This window comes from Vigna unguiculata, chromosome 3 (genome assembly GCF_004118075.2).
Source record: "Vigna unguiculata cultivar IT97K-499-35 chromosome 3, ASM411807v1, whole genome shotgun sequence".
Lineage (NCBI taxonomy): Eukaryota > Viridiplantae > Streptophyta > Magnoliopsida > Fabales > Fabaceae > Vigna > Vigna unguiculata.
This window is the reverse complement of record NC_040281.1, coordinates 21,427,630-21,452,655: the sequence shown is the minus strand read 5'-3', so window position 1 is coordinate 21,452,655 and position 25,026 is coordinate 21,427,630. Positions and strand designations below refer to the sequence as shown.

General features: G+C 33.0%; 1 protein-coding gene across 1 annotated transcript; it reads right to left on the bottom strand.

Annotated features, from left to right (window-relative positions):
- Positions 1-721: 721 nt before the first annotated feature.
- Positions 722-3,329, bottom strand: LOC114175146. Its single transcript, XM_028059914.1, has 5 exons — positions 3,169-3,329; positions 2,963-3,089; positions 2,581-2,868; positions 2,410-2,508; positions 722-1,075 (listed from the first exon to the last, which is right to left on the bottom strand). Exons 1-5 carry the CDS (start codon positions 3,327-3,329, stop codon positions 722-724), a joined length of 1,029 nt encoding a protein of 342 aa, XP_027915715.1.
- Positions 3,330-25,026: the final 21,697 nt, after the last annotated feature.

Here is a 25,026-nt window from a genome sequence, read left to right as displayed (position 1 = left end):
TATATTTAATTCTAAATTTGATATCATTATTATTAAAATAATATATCAACAATTAAAATTTATTTTTACTATAATTTAAATTATTCATTACAATATTTAATAATAAATTCAAGAATTTATATCGTGTTTGATTTTCTCACATTAAATTCATATTTTAAAATTATAAAAATAAAAATATTTAACAATATATCCTTAATATGAATCAAAATGTAATATATTTAGAAACATATATGTATGTATGTTACATAATGAAGCAGAAAATCCAAACCACTACCACAGACATGTCAATGGAACACTAGTCCATCATTGAAAATTCCTCTATGCAAGGAATAAAAATCTAACAAAACTAAAAATGAACATATCGAAGCAAGAGTTTCATTTTATATATATAACACACCCTGTTCATTCATGAATTCAAGTGCAATAGTTGTTAAACACAAATAATCTCTTACTCATGTTGGAGTTGTAAAAACAACCAAAGTATTAGTTGTGTTATATAACCTATAAGCACAATTTTTTATTTGCCGTCATAGTTCCTCTCAAAACACCTTTAACATTTACTTCAAACCCAATTATTATCTACCTGTGAAAAAACATAAAAAAGTATTAGAGATTGAAATTTAAATAAATATATATATATATATATAGAGAGAGAGAGAGAGAATAATGAAACAAAATTACCTTGACAAGAACTAGTTGGTTGTGTTTCATCTTCTTGAGTTTACTCAAAACTTAGTGGCATGGATTGACGATTAATACTATTCATCCATTGTCGAATCATTGCATTGTTTTCCTCAAACAACCTCTCAATATTTACAATTTTGATTCGAAGTTCATCTCTTTGTTGCTTAACTCCTTCAAGGTCTTTTTTAAGTTTTTCAAGCTCTTGACTTTGAATCCATCCATTTGATGAAGATGTGCCATGATAATAAGGCCAACCTCTAATCACAGTAGATTCCATTCCAAGGCCATATATCCTCCCATTCTTGGTTCCAACTACATCACACCAAACATCTAATTCATTTGGTGGAGTAATTCCTTGTGTAGATGCACTTTGTGTTAATTCTTCAAATTTTCGTGTAAATTATGCCTATTAACATAAAAGCATACATGAACAAAATTTCATTGTGATTAGTTCATAATTTTAAAAAATGCCTACATTAATATTTGACAAGAGAAAATACATATATAACAGTGAATAGAGATGGTTTATGCCACAGCACTAGTGCATTCTATTTATACCAATTAGGGGACTCACTGCTAGACACATGTCTCAATCTATTAGTTATTCTATAACTCACTAGGTAGATATGTCTTTGTACAAGGTCATTATTTGGTGTGGATTTTCAATAAAGCACTCCAAATAATTTAGTATTATCTAGTTTCAATTTTGCTTCTTAACTACATAACTCGTGTTGTAATCAGTCCATAACTCATGCCTTAAATTAATGTGTAATCAACTAATATCAAGAATGTAATATCAATAAAATCTCAAAATTGGAGAAAGTTGTGGAATAAATATACAGATCAGAAAAAAAAATCAAACATAATGACAGCTTAACCATTTTACTTTACTAGATTTTAATTGTCTTTCCTTCACTATGAGATTTTGGACTAATTCTATCTTCAACATCTTACATATTTACTATACTAACCAGGAATATTTCATATTGAAAAGCCCATAGCATCCCATAGTCAAATATTTTATTTGAACATTGTGTGAACCGATGAAAGAGAAAAGAGAATTTAGAAATGCATTTATCAAACGACAACAAGAGAAATAATTATCCCACAAGGATTTCCCCTTCTCAGAGAGTTGTTTCTTCCCTTAAAACTTTTTAATTATCTGAATAATTCCTTTCACACTTAATCATTTCATCCGTACTTTATCTAACTGATTCCCACTAACCAACTGTTCTAACCGTCTCTAACTACTTTTCTTCCCCTGTGTCCTAACAATACCATGTTCTTTTTAAATTCAGCAATCCTTATGGTTCAAATCCTGGAAAATGGAAATGAAATAGATACACGTCCGACAGATAACTTTCCCACTGCCTTCTTTAGCTGGAAGACACGAAAAACATAGTGAATTAAGGCTTGTTCTAGGGGCCAAAGTTGGACAGTAAATGTATCTATCTTTTGAGCCTGAAACAGAGACCATGAACTATTTTTTTTTCTTCTTTTTCTTGGTAATATAAAGACTCGTGTATTGTAAGAAAAATATGAGTCCACTACATATTGAACAAAGCAACTAGTAACATTAGTTTGAAACTAAGGCATAAACATATGTAGGTATCTATATTGGAATGGCTGCAATCATATATTTTATTAATGAATATCAATAGTGGAAATAACCTTAGAACTAAATGAATATGAAGATCATAAAAGTTTAGGATTTATTACATTTACTTGCTCTGATTTTTCATCCACCCAAGAGTTGTCCTTACGTCGTTGGTGTGTGTGACGAAACAATTCTATTATTGTTGGAGGCATTCCATTCATCTTTGCCTACAAAAAATAAAATAAATTTTACACAGTTATGCACATTTATAAAAAGAAAGTAGTTAACAAACAAATTACCATATTATATCTATGTTGAGATGTGGTAATAGAGCCACATGTGTGAAGAGACCCTCCAAAACTTCCAAAGTTAGAGGCCCGATTTTCCTTTCCAGTCATGCTTTTTATTTTAAATTCTTTAGATTCCCAATGCTGACATAATATATCCCATGTGCTATCTAAAATCCAATTTGGCTTAGTATTGATTTTCCGAGCCTTTTGTAGACTACTTTTCATGATTACAGCACCTCGCATTTCAAAATTTCTTCTTGCCCATCTATGATCCGGTGGACAAATTGAAAACTTCTTCTACAATAAAGAAACAAAGTTTTCCATATGTAAGACTAATATAGACATGAAAATTAAACTATATAATTAAACAAAGTTAATTATATGAAACAACCAGTAACTCTCCAAACCACAAGTCCCTTTGTCTAATTGATATCTTCTTCCATGATGGCCATGGCTCATTATAGTGACTTTTGAGGATATCACTAATCCAATTAGCTGCAAGGCGTGAAGGTAAGAATCTGCAAAATGACATGTATAAAGTCATAATAATTATAAAGTATTGAAATAAGCCATAAATTGTTGAAAGTATATGTATACCCTTGTCCATCAAGGTTTAAAATTGGCTTGAAAACACTGTAATTTGACTCAGATGCAACAAATGTTTCATTTGATCTAGGACTAGTAGCATTTATTGTAGAACTAGTTTCATCTGATTTGGAATTAGTTTGATCTAATCCAAGATTAGGTCTACCATCCATAGGAGTTGGATTTGGATTTGTTGATTGCACTCCTTGTACCAAAGGTGGAGGTGCAAAATGAGATGTTTTGAATGATTCATTAACATTTGGCTTTGAATTTGAATTCAATGTTCCATGTACTAACGGTGGAGGTGCAAATTGAGATGTTTTGAATGATTGATCAACATTTGGCCTTGAATTTGATTTCAATGCTCTTTGTGCCAAAGGTCGAGATCCAAAATGAGTTCTTCTAAATGATGAACCAATGGATGGGAAAGCAAAAAGTTGAGAACTCCAAGTAAATTGTGAAGGACGTCTTGGTTATCGTTTGGTCGAATGGCTTGTAGAAGCAACTTCTTTACCATGATCTTGGTTTGACATCTACAATAACCATAATTTGGATATTTTTCTACAACTCAAAAGTTAGCAATAAACATAATTTGGATATTATAGAAATCAACAAAACATAATGGAACAAAATAGAAAAGAAAACAACAAAAATACAAATGAAACATCACCTTTACACCAACAAAAAGAAAGTGATTTACTCATCACTATCATCATTGCTACCATTAAATTCATCATCAAGTTTATTTTGAGTTTCATCATCTTCAGAATCATACTCAAATTCACTTTGAGAAACAATTTCTTCTTTCTCTTCTTCCTCTTCTTCCTCTTCAACTTGCTTACTTTCTTTTGAATTATCAACAACTGCCATATCTACTTCATCTAGTTCCTCATACTCTTCTCCATCCACCAAATGAACAAGTAGCTCCTCATTTGTTGTGATATTAACATTAGTTGTTGATTCTTGGTAAGCAACTTCTAATGTATATCGATCATCAACTGTACATCTTGGTTTGGTTTTAATGACAACCCACCAATCAACCTTTTCTTTTATTTTTTCAGGATAAGGTACATAATATACTTGAATTGCATTTGTTGCAAATATGAAAGGATCAAAATTTGAATATCTTCTATGAAAATTAACCTCCACTATGCCATATTGGGGTTCAACTTTTATACCATGATTAATGGTATTATCAAACCACTCACAATTAAATACCACTAATTGATTGGTTGGTTCTCCTGAGTATTCTACTTGCATAATTTCTTTAACAATACCATAGTAGTATTGTTCACCATCTTCCTTTACACAAACTCCACAATTGATTGTTTTTTTACCAATACTCCATTCTTCCGTGTGAAACTTGAAACCATTGACAAAGTATATGGGCCAAGTATGAACCTTTTTTTGAGGGCCCCATGCCAAGTGATGCAAATATTGATTTTGTACTAAGTTATTTCTATCATGAACCTATAAATAAAAAACACTATGTCATTAATTTTCAAAATTAATAAGATTAGTTAGGAGAAAATAATAGAATACTTACATATGTTCGAAACCAAAATGGAAATTCGGACGCAATTCTCCTATCAATATCTGTTCGATTTATATTTGGAATAGATGCTTCCAAATATTGCACAAAGTATCTGTAATTGTATACACTCTTATATGAATTACAAGCAATTATTAACAAAATAAATAAATGAGATATAATCTTAAATTACTTACCCAATATATGGTTGAACTTCTTCACAATTAAGCAAGACATGTAAATGCACAGCAACTAATTCTTTTTCATCCAAATAATGACTGTTACAAGTTCTTGTTGGACGACCAATATAATTGAAAACAGATAAAGTTTTGTAACTTCTGTCACTTTGACCTCCAAAATCATTTCGACTAACTTTAGTTCTCATTGATTGGACATGTGGCTCAAAATAATATGAACAGAAATGAGAAGTCTCCATGCTTAAGTATGCCTCACAAATAGATCCTTTGACATGGGATTTGTTTTTAACCATTCGTTTCAACCTATTCAAGTACCTATCCAAAATCATATTGTTAACTAGTAAACTCAAAAATAAGAAATAAATTCTATTTACATTAAATGAAATAAACAATTACCTCTCAAATGGATACATCCATCGATATTGAACAGGACCTCCTACTCTTGCTTCATAAGGTAAATGAATAGGTAGATGCTCCATGGAATTGAAAAATCCAGGTGGAAAGATTCGTTCCAACTTACATGTTGTAATGATGATGTTCTTTTCCATTAATAACAAATCATCCACTCTCAAAATTGTAGAGCACAAATCCTTAAAAAACTTACTTAATTCAGCTATAGGATTCCACACTTGATGGGGAAGTGCACGAAAAACAATAGGTAATAGCATCTCCATTAATACATGGCAATCATGAGTTTTCATCCCAAACAACTTCCTCTGATCTAGGTTTACACACCTACACAAATTTGAGGCATACCCATATGGAATTTTCAACTCACTAATCCACTTGTAAACAAAAGTTCTTTGTTCGTTGGGCAAAGCAAACTTTGCTTTAGGCTTTAATACTTTTCCACTAGGCAAAATATGTAGTTCTAGTTCCCTTCGTTTACAATACTCTTTCAAGTCTATTCTTGCCTTAACATTATCTTTGGTCTTATTTTTTATATCCATAACAGTGTTAAAGACATTATCAAATACATTTTTCTCTATATGCATTACATCAAGATTATGTCTTATCAATTTGGTTTTCCAATAAGGAAACTCTCAAAAGATGCTTTGTTTCGTCCAATTATGAGACTCACCATGTTCATCACATACACAAGGACTGACTTCAGTGACTTTTGGAAAAAGACAAATTTGTTCCCATAATTCATTCCCAGACAAAAGGTGTGGAGGTTGAGACTTTTCAATTCAATTTTTATAAAATGCATCCTTATTTCTTCTAAATGAATAGTCCATAGGCAAAAATTGACGATGGGATCAAACCAAGAAAATTTTCTACCGTTTTTCAATCTAAAAGCCTTTGATTGGTTCATACAATATGGACATGCTAATCTCCCCGATGTACTCCAACCCGACAACATTCCATATGCAGGAAAATCACTAACAGTCCACATTAAGGCAGCTATCATGATAAAATTTTCTTTTTTCGAAATATCATATGTCAACACTCCAGTCCATAATTGTTTTAACTCGTCAATCAATGGTTGCAAATACACATCTATTTTACCTTTCGGACTATCTGGCCCAGGGATGATTAATGTCAAAAACATAAAGGGAGTTGTCATGCATAACTCTGGAGGAAGATTATAAGGAGTGACAATTACCGGCCAACAAGAATAAGGTGGAGTCGAGTTATAGAAAGGTGAAAACCCATCAGAAGATAAAGCTAACCTCACATTTCTTGGTTCAGATGCAAATTCAGGATACATTTTATCAAAATGTTTCCAAGCTTCACCATCAGACGGATGACACAACACCCCAGGTTCTCTTCTATTTTCATAATGCCACCTCATATGTGGAGCATAACTCATAGAGGCATATAATCTCTTAAGCCTAGGAATGAGAGGCAAATAATGCATTCTCTTAATAGGAACCTCTTTGTACCTACCAACACCTTTCATTTGAAAACGTGGTTTATCACAAAATTTGCATTCTTTCAATGGCATATCTTCCATAGTGTAAAATAACATACAACCATCAACACAACAGTAAATTTTTTTGTAGTTAAACCAAGTTTTGAGAACTATTTTTTTTGTAGTTCCAACTTTGGAGAGTTTCTGCTGTTCTTTCTCAGTATTCCATTCTCTGCATTTTTCTTCATCTCAATTTTCGTTATATAAATATTTATTCAAGATATTATTTATTTCCAAGAAAAGACAGTTGGTGGATGAGTGATGAGTGATGTGAGATTAATTTAATCATAAAGTGTGGTCCGTTTTATAGTTTCTAATAATAATATCGATAATTAATTAGTCTGCCTAATTACTTTATTTATCAATAATAATATATATAGACAGCTCGCGCATAATTTTCTTCTTTTCTTCTACTCTCTCACGCCATTGTGTTAGCTATACCTCACTACATCTTATATCCTCCACAATTTTTATTTTTCTTTTTTCCTTTCCTTTAACATAATAATTAATACCTACATATACATCCACATAGTATTGACCGTATAAGTAATTTATGAACCAAACTCCCTCGTACCATAGTTTAATTCACACAACCAAACTCTTGTTCATGAAATTCTATAAATAAGAGAATCTAAATATATATTTATATTTGTACATATACTATGGAAAGTGGAATATGAGATGGAAGACTTAAAAAAGCAAGTAGTAAGAAAAGGGGTAGATCATGATCAAAATCTGGCCCTTGGCTATTCGAACCTTAGCAGCGTATATAGTTTCTACCCTTTGCTATCTACTACTTTTTTTTTCTCATTTACTCTTTTTTTTTCTAAATTCGTAGATTTAAGTCAATGTTCCTTTTCCCTTTTTCTTTATTGTGTGGTTGGAAACAAGAGTTAGAAGATAAAATGATATAATTAGAAACTAATAGGAAGCGTTAACCATGTGTGTTCTCACTCTCAATTGTGTAATAATCCAAAAGAACATAGGAACAAACTAGTTTATGTACCTACCGTAGTATACAAACTGGAAGGTCGTTATCATATAATTAAAGTTATGAAAATAGTTTTCATACATGAGTTATACTAAAATTAAATTTCATAATAAGTATGTGTATTTAAGTGTATAAATTACATTTTCGATACTTTAGATTGTGATATTATGTAATTATCAAATAATGAAAAGTTCATTTAAAAAAATGATATAAAAATTAGAAATGGAGAGTAGACAAATGAGATAGATGATTAAGATTGAGTATATACATAAAGACAAAAATTGAGAATGCATTTTATATGTATACTTAATCCTGACACTGATTTAAGCTAGATGAGACATACCCAACTTACAGCAGTAAACTCCAGAATAGTGAAGGATAGAGGCATAAAATATTTTACATTGTTTATTAAATCTATCCAATAAATTTAGAGTATTACCTGGCCTGCTGGCATATTCAGATGAGTAAAGCCCATGTGCACTAATATATAGACCTGATGAAAGTGAAAATATTTAATATTCAATATACACTCAAATTAAAATCTTACAGTGAGCAAGCAATGTTAGCATCTCAAAAATACTAAATTAACAAGTTCTCTAGAATATCACCATTCAAAGGATCTAAAGAAGTTGGTATTTGAATGCCACTGAACATAGTAGACCCAGACAATCTTTTGCCACATTAAGGGATTCATGATTCAAGTGAATTTTTCCAATCAAACATCCATGGATGCAAAAAAAATATGTTCATTGTAAAAACACCTCTATAAAGTATAACCAAGATTACCAAATCTAATATTAAAAAGTTTCTAACTACTTACACTATCTTTTACTTTCTCAGATATTTAATGGACATAAATTAGCACAAACTATATATCAGATCAACTAAACAAAATACAAAATTAATTTATTTGTAGTGAAGCACATCACAAGCATGTTTTTTCAATGCTAAACTATAAATCATTTAATGTATAAAATTTATTTAACTAAGGGTCTCTCTCTCACTTTCTTGGTCACATGGATAATTGTGTAACTTGGTTTTTCACTAAAAATTTCCTAAGGGCTACACGCATTTTTGTTATCTAATTCAACCTATTCATTTTCTCGTTTAATTGTTTGTTCTGCTGGGTAACTTGTTTGTTACAATTCATTCAACCTTGAGTAAACTATAAATCATTCACACGCATTTTTGTAGTTGTAGCATTGGGAAATTGAACCTTTTATTATATGACATTTTAAATTTAATCACATGGTATAAATGGATTTGCTATCCTTATTTTCTAGTTTTAGAGAACAGAGTGTAATGTTCATTAGTGTTCATTGGGAGCATCATGAGCATTTGTTTTCCTATTTTCTGAATATTTTTCCTGTTGAACTTGATATGGATCATATGGATAATCAGTAAGAGTATACAGAGTAATTATTAATTTCTTATTTATGGTGCTTCTTACTCAATTTATGCAACTTTCTTGGTGTGTTAAAATGCAGCTCTATACCATTATAACTCTTGCTCTTGGTTTACAAACCATTTACTATGGACATATATATATATATATATATATATATATATATATATATATATATATATATATATATATATCCTCAACTAAAATACAGGAGACAGCTCAAGGTACCAGTCCCTGTGCTTTATTTCACCAATCATCATTGCCTTTTCAAAATCAGAATCCTTATAAAATATGCACACACACAGCATTTTGAAGGTACACATGATGCATATGCACACACACGTTAATGATCTATAAGAGAAAACAATTAAAATTAAGATTAATGAGTATTCACAAAAATTATTCATTTGTTAGAAAGTTTGTCCATAACAGATGTTGAAGAGTAGAGTAAAAAACAAGCTAAAATACTCTTTTAAGTAAATCAACTTTGTAAGTACAAGTAAGCTAACTTACTTTAACATTTTAAGGCATTAACTTCATCACCAAGAAGTAAGCGACCTTTCCTATTGCAAGAAACTTAGTAATAAATTCATAAACATACAATAAGACCACACTCATTTTAGTAATAATCCTAAATTTGAGTCTGGCTCGTGCTACAATTAACCTAATTCAAACAAATTGACCCTAAATTCAAATAAATTAACCAAAACAAGACAAAACCCTAAATTATATTCATGAGAGAATAAACCTAATTTGCCAAACAAGAATTGCACTTGAGTATTGATGCAGACGAAGACGAAGACGCACCTGAAGGCACAATGAAAATCGAGAGATATTGAGAGGAACGTCGTTGACAGCGATGCCCAGAGGAGATGTTGAGATGTTGTTGAGAGGCACAAAAATATGGTGTTGAGATAAGGAGATGCAAGCGTTGGCAAAGGAAGAAGAGATGTTGAGATGTTGTTGAGAGGCACAAGAATATGGCAAGCGCTCGTAAACGAAGCAGATGAAGGACGGAACCACGTTTATTCAGAAACCAAACGAGGAGATAAAAACATAAAGGCTGACGAAGGAGGAAAAACACAAAAAAGCATTGTTTATTTTTAATTTTAATGTAACTTAGAATGTTTTTTCTTTTTTTCAGTTTATACACTATTTAAATAACTATACTGCCTTTAAATCAAGAAATACATTTTTTGATTACCGTTACCGATAATATAAATAAATTAGATGTTAATTTAATAACTAAAATTAGTTATTATTTTGGTGATTGAATCAGGAGAATTCTATATTTTTTAAAACTAATTTTCATAATTTAACTATTTTATTAACAAAATAATATATTATAAAAGCTTCAAACCTTATAATCAAGTTTTATAAAGAAATTAAAATTATTTTTAAGTTTATACACTTTTAAAAATAGTCTAGTGTGTCTAAATAATAAATAATATTTTTATTATTATTAATTACAAAAAATATAAATAAATTAAAGACTAATTTAATGACTAAAACTAGTTACTAATTTAGTGAGTATTAATAATGACTAAATTAGTGACCTATTTGAATAACTAAAGATTTTTTGTCACTAAATCAGTTGTTAAGTATTGGAAAAAATAATTGGTCACCAATTTAGTTATTAATAATGACTATATTTGTTAGTCATTAAATTTGGTCACCATTTATTAATAATAGTGACTAATTTAATTACTGATTTTTTGTTACTGATAATTCAGTCACCAAAATAGTCATTAAATAAATAAATATGTTTGGTCACTAATTTAATCACTGACAGTAACTAATATTTTTTGTCACTAAAATTTGGTCACTATCTATTATTTTTTAATAATTGTGACTGTTTTAGTTATTGATTTTTTGTGACTAAGAATCATGTCATTAAATTGATCACTAATTTGAAAAAATAAAATTGGTCACTAATTAAGTAATTAATAGTGACTAATAATTTTAGTCATTAAAATTGGTCACCATTTACCTTTTTTCTTGTAGTGTGAGTCTATCAATACACAATGGACGACTATGTTCATTCACTGATTAAATGGGTCTAACAATATATATTTGATGAGTATGTCCATATATTGATTAAATGAGGTTAATAGTATATTTTAGACAAGTTTATTTATACACATATTAGATAGGGAGTATTAATGTACATTTGACGACTTTGTACAACGACTGATTAGACGAGTTTTACAATACACATTAGACGAGTATATTCATTTATTGATTATACGAGTCCTGCAATATACATTACACAAGTTTATCCTTTCTTCCTCATGTTATTTTCCTCAATTTAATGTTTATTGTGTCTAACTTTATCTCTACACATCTTTATTGCCCAACTTTGATTTCTTTGCTCTTTGTTTGCATGTTTGAGTTGCATTACTTTATCAATTTAGCGTTGCATTTATTTCTGCATAATTATTGTCCTTATTTTTTTAAATAGACTATTTGTCCATACATCCTATCAACATTTTAGTTATTATCCTGCACATATTGCTATAACCATGAAATTATGGTTCATGCTCGTTGTTTCGATGGTGCTTTTTTTTCTTTATGTTTTCCATTTTTTTATTGTGCAATTGACCTTTGATTTTAATGTTTCTTGTTCTATGTTTGGATATGTTTTTTTATAGTTCATCTGATCTTTTATTTGTATCCTTTTGTGTATTTATGTATGGTTTTGTAAATTGATAGTGTTTTTCAATTTTTGTACATTGCTTACAGTTTTGGCTTTTGTATGCAATTTTTTCAATTTTGGGTTCAAGTACTTCTTTGCATTGTGAACATCTATGTCTTTCTTGTTGACAAAAAGAAGAAGATGAACATCTTCCTTCAATAAGGATTTTTTATGATGATGATGATAACTTATGAAAAAGTATGGAAGACTTAATGATGGTGCATGGAAAAATGTTGAAGACTTAAAAGGATGTTTGGAATCAAGAGATACATTGAAGACTTAAGGATTTAGTTGTTTAGGTCTTGTAATCTATGTATGTTATTTAAAATAGTTAAATTAGTATGTCAAGAGTCCAAAGGAAAAACCCAAGCAATAGAGCACTAAGATAATTTTATTTATTAGCAAAACTCACTAGAATAATAGATTATTCTTAGTGATATTCGATTATCTCAGTTAAAAGTGATTTCTGAGAAAAACTTTGTGATAATCGATTATCACTGCTGATAATTGATTATCCTAGCTGACAATAGCTTATCATAGTGAGAAAAATGTTTTCAGAAAAGTTTATGTGGTAATTGATTATCGCTTATGATAATCGACTATCTATGGTAGTTGTGACTTAGCTTTTCATATTCTTAACATACTTTCTAAATAGGCTTCTATAAATAAAGCGATGGGTTTCATTTGGAAAATACAAAAGTTAGAAAAGTCTGAGTACTTGAGAACTCTATGTGGAAAGGCTTTGAAAAACCTAGTGCGGGTAAAGCGATAACTTTCATTAAGTGGGATCTTGAGTGATTGAGTGTTGTTGTTATTGCTAGGAGAAGCTAGTCATCCTTTGTGTGATTCAAAGGAGATGTTCATTCCTTGTGTGATTCAAGGAAGGTGTTCATCCCTTGTGGATTTCAAGGGAGGTGTCTTCAACTTTGTGTGATTCAAGAGAGTTGTTTTCTAAACCTAATCTTTCTTATCATTGATTGTAAGTTTGGTTTATTTTAGTGATTGAGTTAATCTCGTTTTATAGAGATTAACAACTAGATGTACGGTCTTTTGATCCGAACCAGTATAAATACTTTGTGCAATTTTCTCTTCCCTGCTCTATTTATGTTATTGTGTTTATTAAAATAAAGAAAAGAATTTTAATTGAACTTTGATATTAAAAAAAGGGAAAATTTTAAAAGCACAATTTTTATTAAGAACCCAATTCACCATCCTTCTTGGTTTTTGTTCAAACGCTAATTATTATGCTGCTTAATTTACAAAATTTTTATCCTATGACTTTTTATTTTTTGCCTAGCCTTTTTCTCCCAAACTATTTTTCCTAATACCTCTTTGGTGTCTACTATTCAGTTTGGAACCAAAGTTGTTTTACTTGATTCAATATTAATTCCCAAAATAAAGCCCAATACATTTCTTTTTATGTTCTTGATAGTTTTAATAGTTCTGAATTTTACATTGAGTATTTGGTTAATAAGTTCAACTATTATTATTGTCACAATTGAAATCGCAACTGGACGGCGAATAAAAAATAAACAAGTTTGAAAAAAGGTTTTATAGTCACCACCATAGTTTATTCTGAAAACTATGGAAAACCATAAAGATAAAGCAAGGATGCGAAAAACCAAATTTTCGAATCTGAGAGTCGAATACGTGTAACCCTAACACGTCCGACCAAGGGTGGTACCATTCATTAAATATGCATAATTGATGTGAGTTTCATAAATGTTTAATTTTCCATGAAAATAGTAAGAATAGAATATACAAAAGAAACATAAATATTTTTTTGGTTTTTTGGCCCGACGAGAATTGACCTTGTTCTTAAGTATTCTCATTCAAAATGAGAAATCATGGTTATGTAGTTCTTTTGAATATTTGGAAAGAAATTGGGAAAATGATTTGATTTTTTGGAAGTGAACCTGACAAGGACTGACATTGCTCCTACGTATCTCCATCCACAATGGAGAATCAATTATCACATAGTTCTTAAGAGACAATTTGTTTGGAAATGTTGATATTTTTATATTTTCTAAAATTTTATATTTTTTTGATGTTTTTTCATTATTTGAAATTAGGTGTGTCACACGATGCGAATAACTGGACAAACATCAAAAGATGAAAGAGAAAATTATTTTTGGTATTTTTGAAGAAAGGAAAGGGACCAAGTACTAGAAAGACGTCGACGGTCACACGAGTACTCAGGCTTTTAAATACGTATTTAATTATTTGAAGAAAAAAAAAATATATATATATATATATATATTAAGTATTAGGACGATGCAGACGATCACATGAGCATTCATACCTTTGGAAGGTTATTTAATTATTTGAGAAGGAAAAGATCTTAAGTACTAAGACGATGCATACGATCACACAAGTACTTATATCTTTAAAGAACGTGAAAATCTATTTTTAATTTTTTTAATTTTTATATTTATATATTATGAAAACAAAAACATGAAAAAGTAAGGTGTTAAAATGAGGTAAAAGTCTAAGAATTTACAAAAACAAAATAAAAGCCCAAAACAGAAAATAAAGCCCAAATAGAAAATAAAACCATCACGTGTGGAAATAATAAAGATGTGGTGTAGTGAGCAAATATTGTGAGGTGTGTGGTAAATGTGGAGGTGCAACAAGTAAACACAATAAAACAAATCCGAGAACAACAAATAAACACTTAAGGGGTGCAGGGTTATAACATAAGGGAGTTGCATGGAGTAAAACAAAATAAGCCCAAAATGCAATGAAAATAAATAAATATGGAGGTGTGAAGAATAAAACCAAAGGTGCAAAGAGTATGGTTGCTCAACCCTCAAACTCAAAAAGATGGAGGTGTGGTAAGCGACATTGGCGTGCAGAAAGCATTCTGATCCAAGCCAGCCTAACATGTGTGTGTCTTTATCTTCTTCACAAACAAAAGTAGTCTCCAAGGGTTTCTTCTCCCTCCGAATGCACGGACAACAACAACACCCCTTCATTCGCGATCACACCTTTTCCACTTATTATATATATATATATATATATATATATATATATATATATATATATATATATATATATATATATATATATATATATATATATATATATATATATATATATATATATATATATATATATATATATATATATTGTATAACAATTCTCGAATGGAATACACAGTAAATATGTTGATGATCTTAATGCATTTCTTTAATCTGGTGAAGCTCAACATGTTGTTATTGCATATTTTTGCAAAGTTAAGGTTTTCCAAGGTATGTTTAAATGTGAAATTATTGTTTTTCATTTTATACATTTTCGACATGTAAACATATTTTGCTAATATTTTCTCAATAGAAACTAATACATTTACTATTATTGATTTTTTTTTAGATAAAGTTTATTTGCATACTTGCATGGATCGCACAAGATATTTTATATCTTGGATGGGAAAGATGCAAACGAACTAAAAGTAAGGTAGATTTTCTTCCATTATTATCATAATAAGTATTTTAAGACTTTAACTTACGATATTTATACTTCATAGGTATAAATACATATTTGGTACCCAAACTTTTTCGGAAAGTTCAATTTGATACCCGAACTTTAGGAATGTTCAATTTGGTACCCCAATTTTCTAAAAAGATTCAATTTGGTCCTCTCCGTTAAGTTGGGGTTAACACCGTGTCCGTACAGGACACGTGTCAAGCCATGAAATTTTTATTTTTTTTTATTTTTTTTTTCAAAAAAAATAATTTTTTTCAAAAAAATTAATTTTTTTTTTCCAAAAATTTAAAAACTGCCACGTGTCAGCTTATCATCGTGCCACGTGGCAGCTTACAATCATGACACGTGGCAGTGTAATATTTGTTTTCAATTTAGTACCCCAATTTAAATTTTTGGTTCAATTTAGTACCCCAATTTTTTAAAATCATCCAATTTTGTCATCTTCCATTTGAGACCAAATTAATAAATAAGCTTAATTACAACCTATATATACATGTTACAATAACTTTTTCTAATATATACATCAAATCATTTCACCTAAATACTTAAATTATTTTATTTTTTACATTTTAACCTTTGTAATTTTTTATACATGAAATTTTTTACACTTGTTATGATTAAAATAATTTGAATATTTAGGTGTAGTGATTTGATGTATAAATTCAAAATAATTATTTTAACATGTTTATATAAGTTATAATTAAGCTTATTTACTAATTTGGTCTCAAATAGGAAAGGACGAAATTGGATCATTTTAAAAAAATTGGGTACTAAATTGAACCAAAAATTTAAATTAGGGTACTAAATTGAAAATAACTATTACACTGCCACATGTCATGATTGTAAGCTGCCACGTGGCATGATGATAAACTGACACGTGGCAATTTTTAAATTTTTGGAAAAAAAAAATTAATTATTTTGAAAAAAAAAATATTTTTTTTGAAAAAAAAAATAAAAAAAAATAAAAATTTCATGGCTTGACACGTGTCCTGTACGGACACGGTGTTAACTCCAACTTAACGGAGAGGACCAAATTGAATCTCTTTAGAAAATTGGGGTACCAAGTTGAACATTCCTAAAGTTCGGGTACCAAATTGAACTTTCCGAAAAAGTTTGGGTACCAAATGTGTATTTATACCTACTTCATAAGATGTAGGATGGTACAAAATCACCGTATCAAGCTCTCAGTCAACTTTCTTAGTCATCTAAGACCACCATCGAAGATGATTTTCTTGAAATACGTCCCAAATTATCTATTGAGGAACTTAAGGACTACAAAAAAGTATAACAATATTAATCTTTGTTTTTTTATAATTGTAAATTGTTTGTTTTTCTCATACAGATTAACTGTAAGGCCCACTATTTATTCTGCCCTAATTTTAAAGGAGTTGTCCCAAATCATTTGGGCCTAGGGCAGACCCATAAGGAGTCCAAACCCCTAAACCAGTCTAACACTCTCACTTCCATCTCACTTTCAGAAAACATCAGTTCTCAAACCCTCGTGTTCTCAACATAAGCTCTGCTAGGGTTTGATTCTTAGCCTCCGTCAAGTTTGCTCAAACTCATTCGACTCCACGTAAGTTGCTCCTTAACTCATACTAGTTCTCCCCTAGTCTTATTTTCGTGTTTCCTTTGAGGCTCATCTTAATGGCCTCGTTCTGTTCCGTTCTACTATTTTTCCAACTCACTAAGTTGTTCCCGAAGTTGTGGTGCTCACTGTTTGCGTCTACGAGTCATTTGGTTAGCTCTTTCCAGGTAAGGGAAGTCAGGGTTTCTTATTTTAAGCGTATTTTGCCTGCATTTGGGTTATGTTATATATCTCTGGTGATTGTATGGTGCCTGCTTTGAAATGGATATGCTTGGTATATTATTTTGGATGAATCTCGGATTTTACAGGTGTAGAACAGTGAGGGAGAACTGCTATTTTTGCCCAAGCGAGCTCATCTCGCCTAGGCGAGAGTAGTAGAGGCTCGCCCAGGGGTTTTTGCTCGAGCACTCGCTCAGGCGAGAAACCAAGTTTTTGAGCGAAAAACCATCTCGCTCAGGCGAGATGGCCTCGCCTCAGTGAGAGTTCACGAAACCCCTAGGACCTATGTTCGTAGTCTCGCCTAAGTGAAAGCCTGCAGCTTGAGCGAGAGCATTCCTTTCGCCTGAGTGAGGGCTTCTGGCTTGAGCGAGACCTGCTGTAAATCACGTTGTTTTCTCACATGATTGTTAATGATTGTATGATTGGCTAGGTTGCTCTATTTAAAGTATGAGGTATGCGAATATGCATGAAATATCTGAGGTGATGAACTGTATTGGTGTGTTGGTATGATCTTGTCATGTAAATTGAATGAGATGGTTGGTTATAGAAGTGACGTGGTGTTGGTATGAGATATGGTTATATATATATTGATTGATGGAAACATGATGTTGGTTTGGTTAGGACGTATTTCCACGATAGCTTCATGGTGGTGCCTCATTGCTCAGGGCGTAACTCCATGAATCTCTATGTGAGATCTCATGGTGTTGCCTCAGTTGATCAGGACGTAATTCCATGACCCTAGTTAGTGGGAGTTCATGGTGGTGCCTCATTTATATAATTTAGTAAGGATTCAAGGTAAGGATTGCATCCTGACACTCTAATGAGTTAGTTAGTCTCACATAGAGCGTACTGACTCAAGTGGTGAGAGTAGCAGGAGGCCTGAAACACTTTAAGGGCTAACCTTGTGTGTGGGGATGTAACATTGGAACAAATAGCTTAGTAGAGCAACTCGGTACAGTAGTAAAGACCACCACAAGCGCAAGCATCCGCTGAATTCGACTAATTATATGTATCCGAATGAGTTGTGTCTTGAGTCTTAGTGTATTGTTTGCAAGTAATAACATGATTGGTTGGCACATGCATCTTGGACTATGAAATTGTATATAACTGTATGATAAATCATTTTCTGCTCTAACTTACCATTTGCTTGTTTGATTATTATGTGTGTGGTTTTCTCTTTTTATGATGATCATCAACTTGTTGATGTGAGCAGATGCGAGAACTCCCCGTGGTCATCAGGGTGATGAAGGTTCCGTTGCATAGCCTATTTGGGCTGGATTCCGCTCATCTTAGTTTTCTTTTAGGGCTATGACCCATGTATTGTCTTCTCCTAGAACTTTATTTTTAATATTGTTGATCACTTACTCTATCTTGTCACTGACATCGTGGTGTGTCTTAGTTATTTTCTGTTTACTTCTGGACAACTGTAAGGAGTAGTTTCTACACTCCATGACTCCGCTTCTCGTATTATTTTGTGTGACATTTCATTTAATAACAATATTATTTAAATAGGGTGTTACATTTATGGTATCAGAGCGGTCAATCCTTAAAGTTTGTGGACTTGGGTGTCTGCTTAGCTTTCGTTATGTATTTCTAAGTGTCTTTAGTTAAGTTCTTGTCTTATCAAGTATGACTGACAATTTTCCTATATGCCAGTGATATGGCACCTTCATGCAGGACTCCTCAATCTTCTTAGGGTGACGAACCAGATATCTCCAGGGCGATAGAAGCAATGGTGGCAACTATGACTCAGTAGGGTACTGCCATGATGCAACAACATGAGGCATTAATGCAGCGACAAACAATGTCGCTTGAGCAGCAACAACTGATGATGCAGCAGATGGAGGTTGCTAGGGTAGTTGCTGAGGACGCCCATAGACAACATATGGAAGCCCTCTGCCAACTGAAGGAGAACAGGACAACTGCCCCCGTCTTTGGTCTTGATCCACGACCGCCAGTCTGGGAGTGGAGTTTGGAGGACTTCTAGAAGCACCACCCGACGAAATTCAACGGCAAAACTAGTTCTAATGTCGCAAACCAATGGCTGAAGGACATAGAGAAAATACTCGACGCCAAGATGTGTACTGTTGAGAACAAATTGGCTTTTGCAGTGTATATGCTTATAGGGGAGGCTGAGCATTGGTGGATCAGCATGAAATCCATCATGGAAGAGAGAGAGGAACCGGTCACTTGGGAGGCATTTAGGGGGAAATTCCTCTTTTAATATTTTCTAAACAACGTCCGTTACAGTAAGGAGAGTTCCTCCAGTTAACTCAGGGGAGTAAGATAGTAGCAAAGTACGCTGAGAAATTCAAGCACCTCAGTCGTTTCTACACGATGTCACTTGATGAGGAGTGGTGATGCAGGAAGTTTGAGAATGGTCTTCGGGGAGATATTCGTCTAATGGTTGCACCACTATCCATCAAGGACTTTGTTGCGCTAGTGGATAAGGCTAGAATGATGGAAAAGATGAAGAATGAGGTAGAGACTCAACACCCATAACAACATCAGAGGATTGGTGGACCATCTGGGTCCAAAACGAGGCATGAGGAGAGGAGGAAACCATATGACAGACCTCACCATCAGTCTCAAGGGTCTAGGAGCTTTCCTACACAATAGGGCCGAGTGCAGTGTTTCTAGTGTGGAGGCCCTCATCTGAGGAGCGTTTGCCCACATATGGAGGGTTATAGCAGATGTAATAACTATGGTAAGGAAGGCCACTTTGGCAAGGACTGCCCCAATCTTGCTAGGGTAGTGACACGACCTCCAGTTGAAACTCCTACCCAACACCAGTAGAGGAACAAAGGCAACAGGCCTCAAGCGACAAGCAGAGTCTACGCCATGACAAGAGTAGAGGCTGCAGGCTCAGGTAACCTTATTATGGGTCATTGTGTGATATTTGGAAAAGATTGTTGTGTGTTTATGATTCTGGAGCGACACACTCTTTTGCGCATATGTTTGTGTGAAATGTTTGGGTTTATCGGTGTGTGAGCTGTAGTGTGAGCTTGTGGTATCTACCTCGGTGTCGGGTTTGGTCAGGACATCGTCATTGTGTGGATGCCATCCTGAACAGGGTGAGAGAATAGCTTGGATCAGATGAAGCGAAGGATCAGATGATGGTATATTGCGGTTCCAGGGTAGAGTGTGTGTACGTGACGATGTTGAGGTGAAGAAATTGATCCTTGAGGAAGGATACAAAAGTTGTCTTAGTTTGCATCGCGGCATGACTAAGATGTACCAAGACCTCAAGAATACCTTATTATGGCAGGGTATGAAGACGGATGCTGCATAGTTTGTATCAGCCTGTTTAACATGTTAGAAGGCAAAGGTAGAGCATTAGAGACCTGGTGGAATTCTACAACCTTTGGAAATACCACTATGGAAATAGGATAGCATCGTTATGGATTTTGTGACCCATTTGTCACAAACTTTTAGAGGGCATGATACCATATGGGTCATAGTGGACTGACTGACTGAGAGTGCTCATGTCTTAGAAATGAACTTGAGGATGCCCATGGCCAAGTTAGCCCAGTTGTACATTAAGGAAATTGTGAGGTTGCATGGGGTACCTTCGAGTATAGTCTCCGACAAAGATTCGCGGTTCACTTCTCGGATTTGGCAGACCTTGCAAAGTGCTTTGGGTAGTAAGCTGACCATGAGTTCAGCCTATCATCCCCAAACTAACGGCCAGTCAGAGAGAACGATCCAATCACTTGAGGACTTGTTGAGAACATGTATACTGGATCACTTGGGTGCGTAGGATGAAGTTTTACCTCTGATAGAGTTCACCTACAACAACAGTTTTCATGCGACCATTAGCATGGCGCCATATGCGGCTCTTTATGGTAGAAAGTGTAGGACCCCTCTATGTTGGTATTAAGATGGGGAAGCAGTGCTTGTTGGGCCAAAGTTGTTGGAGCAGACTACTGAGAAAGTGAGAATGGTGAAGGATAGGATGCAGGCCTCTCAGAGTAGGCAAAAGGCTTATGCGGACCGTAGAAGGAGACCTTTGGAATTTGCTGCTAGAGATCACGTGTTCTTGAGGGTGACCCGAACCACTGGTGTGAGAAAGGCTATCGGCTCAAGAAAGCTTTCTCCTAAGTTTCTTGGCCCTTACCAGATCTCGAGGAGGATTGGGCTTGTGGCTTATGAGATTGCTTTGCCTCCTCAGTTGGATAATCTTCATTCGGTGTTCCACTTCTCGCAGTTGAGGAAGTATGTTTTTAACCCGTCTCATGTGTTGGAAGCAGAAGATGTACAAATCATGGAGGATCTCACTATAGAAGTACCATCTGTGGCTTTAGAGGATAGTCGAGTAGATGAACGTCGAGGAAAACTAGTCAGTCTAGTCAAAGTCATTTGGGACCGGAGGACAGGTAACTCTACTTGGGAGTTAGAGGAGGATATGAGGAAGTCACATTCACATTTGTTTTCCTGGTAAGTTTTCATTTTTGAGATCGAAAATTTTTATTGTTGAGGAGAATGTAAGGCCCACTATTTATTCTGCCCTAATTTTAAAAGGGTTGCCATAAATCAGTTGGGCCTAGGGCAGGCCCATAGGGAGTCCAAGCCCCTAAACTAGTCTAACACTCTCACTTTCAGAAAACATCAATGCTCAAACCCCCTTGTTCTCAACAGAAGTTTTGCTAGGGTTTGATCCTTAGCCTCCGTCAAGTTTGCTCAAACTCATTCGACTCCACATAAGTTGCTCCTTAGCTTATACTAGTTCTCACCTAGTCTTATTTTCGTGTTTCCTTTGAGGCTCATCTCAATGACCTCGTTCTATTCTGTTATGCTATTTTTCCAGCTCACTAAGTTGTTCCCGGAGCTAAGGTGCCCACTATTTGCGTATACGAGTCATTTGGTTAGCTCTTTCTAGGTAAGGGAAGCTAGGGTTTCTTATTTTAAGCGTATTTTTCCTATGTTTAGGTTTTGTTATGTATCTCTGGATATTGTATGGTGCCTTCTTTAAAATGGATATGCTTGGTATACTATTTTGGATGAATCTTAGATTTTACAAGTGTAGAACAGTGAGGGAGAACTGCTATTTTCGCCCAAGTGAGCTCGTCTTGCCTAGGCGAGAGTAGTAGAGGCTTGCCCAGGGGTTTTTGCTCAAGCACTCGCTCAGGCGGGAAACCAAGTTTTTGAGCGAAAAACCATCTCGCTCAGGCGAGCAGGTCTCGCCTAAGAGAGAGTTCGCGAAACCCCCAGGACCTATGTTCGCAGTCTCGCCTAAGCGAGAGCCTGCAGCTTGAGCGAGAGCACTCCTATCACTTGAGCGAGGGCTTTTGGCTTGAGCAAGACCTGCTGTAAATCACACTGTTTTCTCACATGATTTAGTGATTGTATGATTGGCTGGGTTGCTCTAGTATGAGGTATGCGAATATGCATGAAATATCCGAGGTGATGAATTGGATTGGTGTGTTGGTATGATCTTGGCATGTAAAATGAATGAGATGGTTGGTTATGCAAGTGGCATCGTGTTGGTATGAGATATGATTCTATATATTGATTGATGGAAACATGATGTTAGTTTGGTTAGGATGTAATTCCACGATTTGTGGTGGTACCTCAATGGTCAGGGTGTAATTCCATGAATCTCTAGGTGAGATCTCATGGTGATACCTCAGTTGGTCAGGACGTAATTCCATGACCCCTGTTAGTGGGAATTCATGGTGGTGCCTCATTTATATAATTTAGAAAGGATTCAAGGTAAGGATTATATAATTTGTTAGCTACGCTTGCTCTTCTAGGGGAATTGCAAACCCCTGGTAAAACCATTAGTAGGGGTTAAAACCCCAAAAACATCAAATATAACTCCCCATTAAAAAATATTTTTGTAGTGGTTAAATTGTTCATCCAAAAATATAAAAGAATAAAAGGCTACAATACTCTAATTAGAAAGTGTTACAATAAAGAAAGTTTAGATTTCACCTTTGTAGGTCAAAACTAAAAAAATGCAAATTAAAATTAAAAAAGCACAAGCAAAGAATGCAAAACTATAATGAATAAGACATGACTAACAAACATGAAGCTCTTTTAAAATCATTCACTGATGAACAACTACATGTATATAAAAAGACATCATGGCAACGATGCTTTCACAAAAAAAGAGGATTCTTTGTCTTGTATGGATATGGTGGAACATGTAAAACTTTCATGTAGAGAACATTGTCAGTTGTTGTAAAATATAAGAAAAATATTGTTTTAAATGTAACTTCGAGTGCAATTGCATATTTATTACTTCTTGGTGGAAAAACAACAAATTCTACATTTTGCATACCAATCTTGGTAAATAAGGAATCAACTTGCAACATCACTCAAGGTTGTCTTCGTGTTAAGCTCCTAATAGAAATCAAATTGATTATATGAGATGAAATACCAATGATGAATAAACTATGTTTTGAAGCATTTGATAGAACATTGAGAGACATTATGAAAAATATTGATGATACAAACAATAAAAAACCATTTGATGGTAAAATGGTTGTTTTGGGAGGAGATTTTATGCAAATTTTGCCTATGGTTAAAAAAACTTGTAAATATGATGTTGTCAAATCAACAATAAACTATTATGAATTATATAAACATTGCAATGTGTTCAAAAATTTTGAAGAATAAGATTAAACAATACAACAAATCAGACTACAACAAATATAAAAGAATTTGTTGATTGAATCCTAAAAATTGGAGATGGACACATGGATTTAAATGAACATGGGCATTCTTGAAATACCAAAAAGTCTTCTAATTCAAAATAGTGAATCGCCTTTATTATCATTAGTGAATTTTGTTTATCCTGAATTTATATTGAATATGATGTCTCTTAGATTTTTTGATGATGGAGCAATTCTATGTCCAAAAATTGAATTTGTAGTGCATGTTAATGACTTCATTTTATCTTTCATAAGTGGTGAAGAAATCACATACTTATGTTTAGACACACCATACCAATCAGATGAGGACTAATAAATTCAAAGTTAATGGTTTACATTAGAATTCTTGAATGAAATAAAATGTTCAGACATACCAAATCATCGATTGAAGTTGAAAAGAGGTGGGCTAATTATGCTTGTAAGAAACATTAATCAAGCAAAAAGGTCTTTGTAACAGTACAAGGTTGCAAGTTAATGAGTTAGGCAAAAATGTCATCTTTGCTACTATGATCAATGGAAAAAACATGGTCTAAATATATTTATACCAAAAATGAATTTAATGTCTTCTAATTCTAGATTGCCTTTCAAATTTCAAAGAAGACAATTTCCAATATCACTTTATTTTGCAATGACAATTAATAAGAGTCAAGGGCAATCTCTTTCAAGAGTTTAACTTTATCTGTCACATCCAATATTCACACATGACCAACTGTATGTTGTTGTTTTTGTAGTCAAAACAAAGAAATGATTGAAAATCACAATTTTGGATGAAGATGGAAATGTCAGTACCAACACTAAAATTGTTGTGTAAAAAAAAAATCTTTGAAACTCTTTTTAAAAGAAACATGTACAACATTTTGAACCAAATCTAAGGTATGCACCTTCTTCTTATTTTAAGCTTTAATTTAATTATAATCCATGTTTATCAAATTTGTGTTTTAACTTCATTACTAGAATAATGACAAATGTAGAAAAATGCTTTCATTGTCAATAAAAGCCTTCTTATATCAATATCATTTTTTGAGGTTATGCAACATTATTAACATCAACATCGATACTTGAAACAACTTATGTGTATTTTAATTTTAACATATAATGAATGATGAATGTATTCTTTTGTTATTGAAATATAGTATTTCATGTTTATTCATCATGTTTATGAAAGTACTATTAAAATACTACAATCTAAC

Bases quoted from the DNA above. Each gene is read 5' to 3' on its own strand.
- LOC114175146 (XM_028059914.1), bottom strand. From the start codon at position 3,329: ATGGATGGTAGACCTAATCTTGGATTAGATCAAACTAATTCCAAATCA. The intron at 3,090-3,168 runs GTATACATATAC...GTCATTTTGCAG, and splicing joins TTAAACCTTGATGGACAAGG to ATTCTTACCTTCACGCCTTG. The intron at 1,076-2,409 runs GTAAATGTAATA...TAATTTACACGA, and splicing joins TGGATGAAAAATCAGAGCAA to AAATTTGAAGAATTAACACA.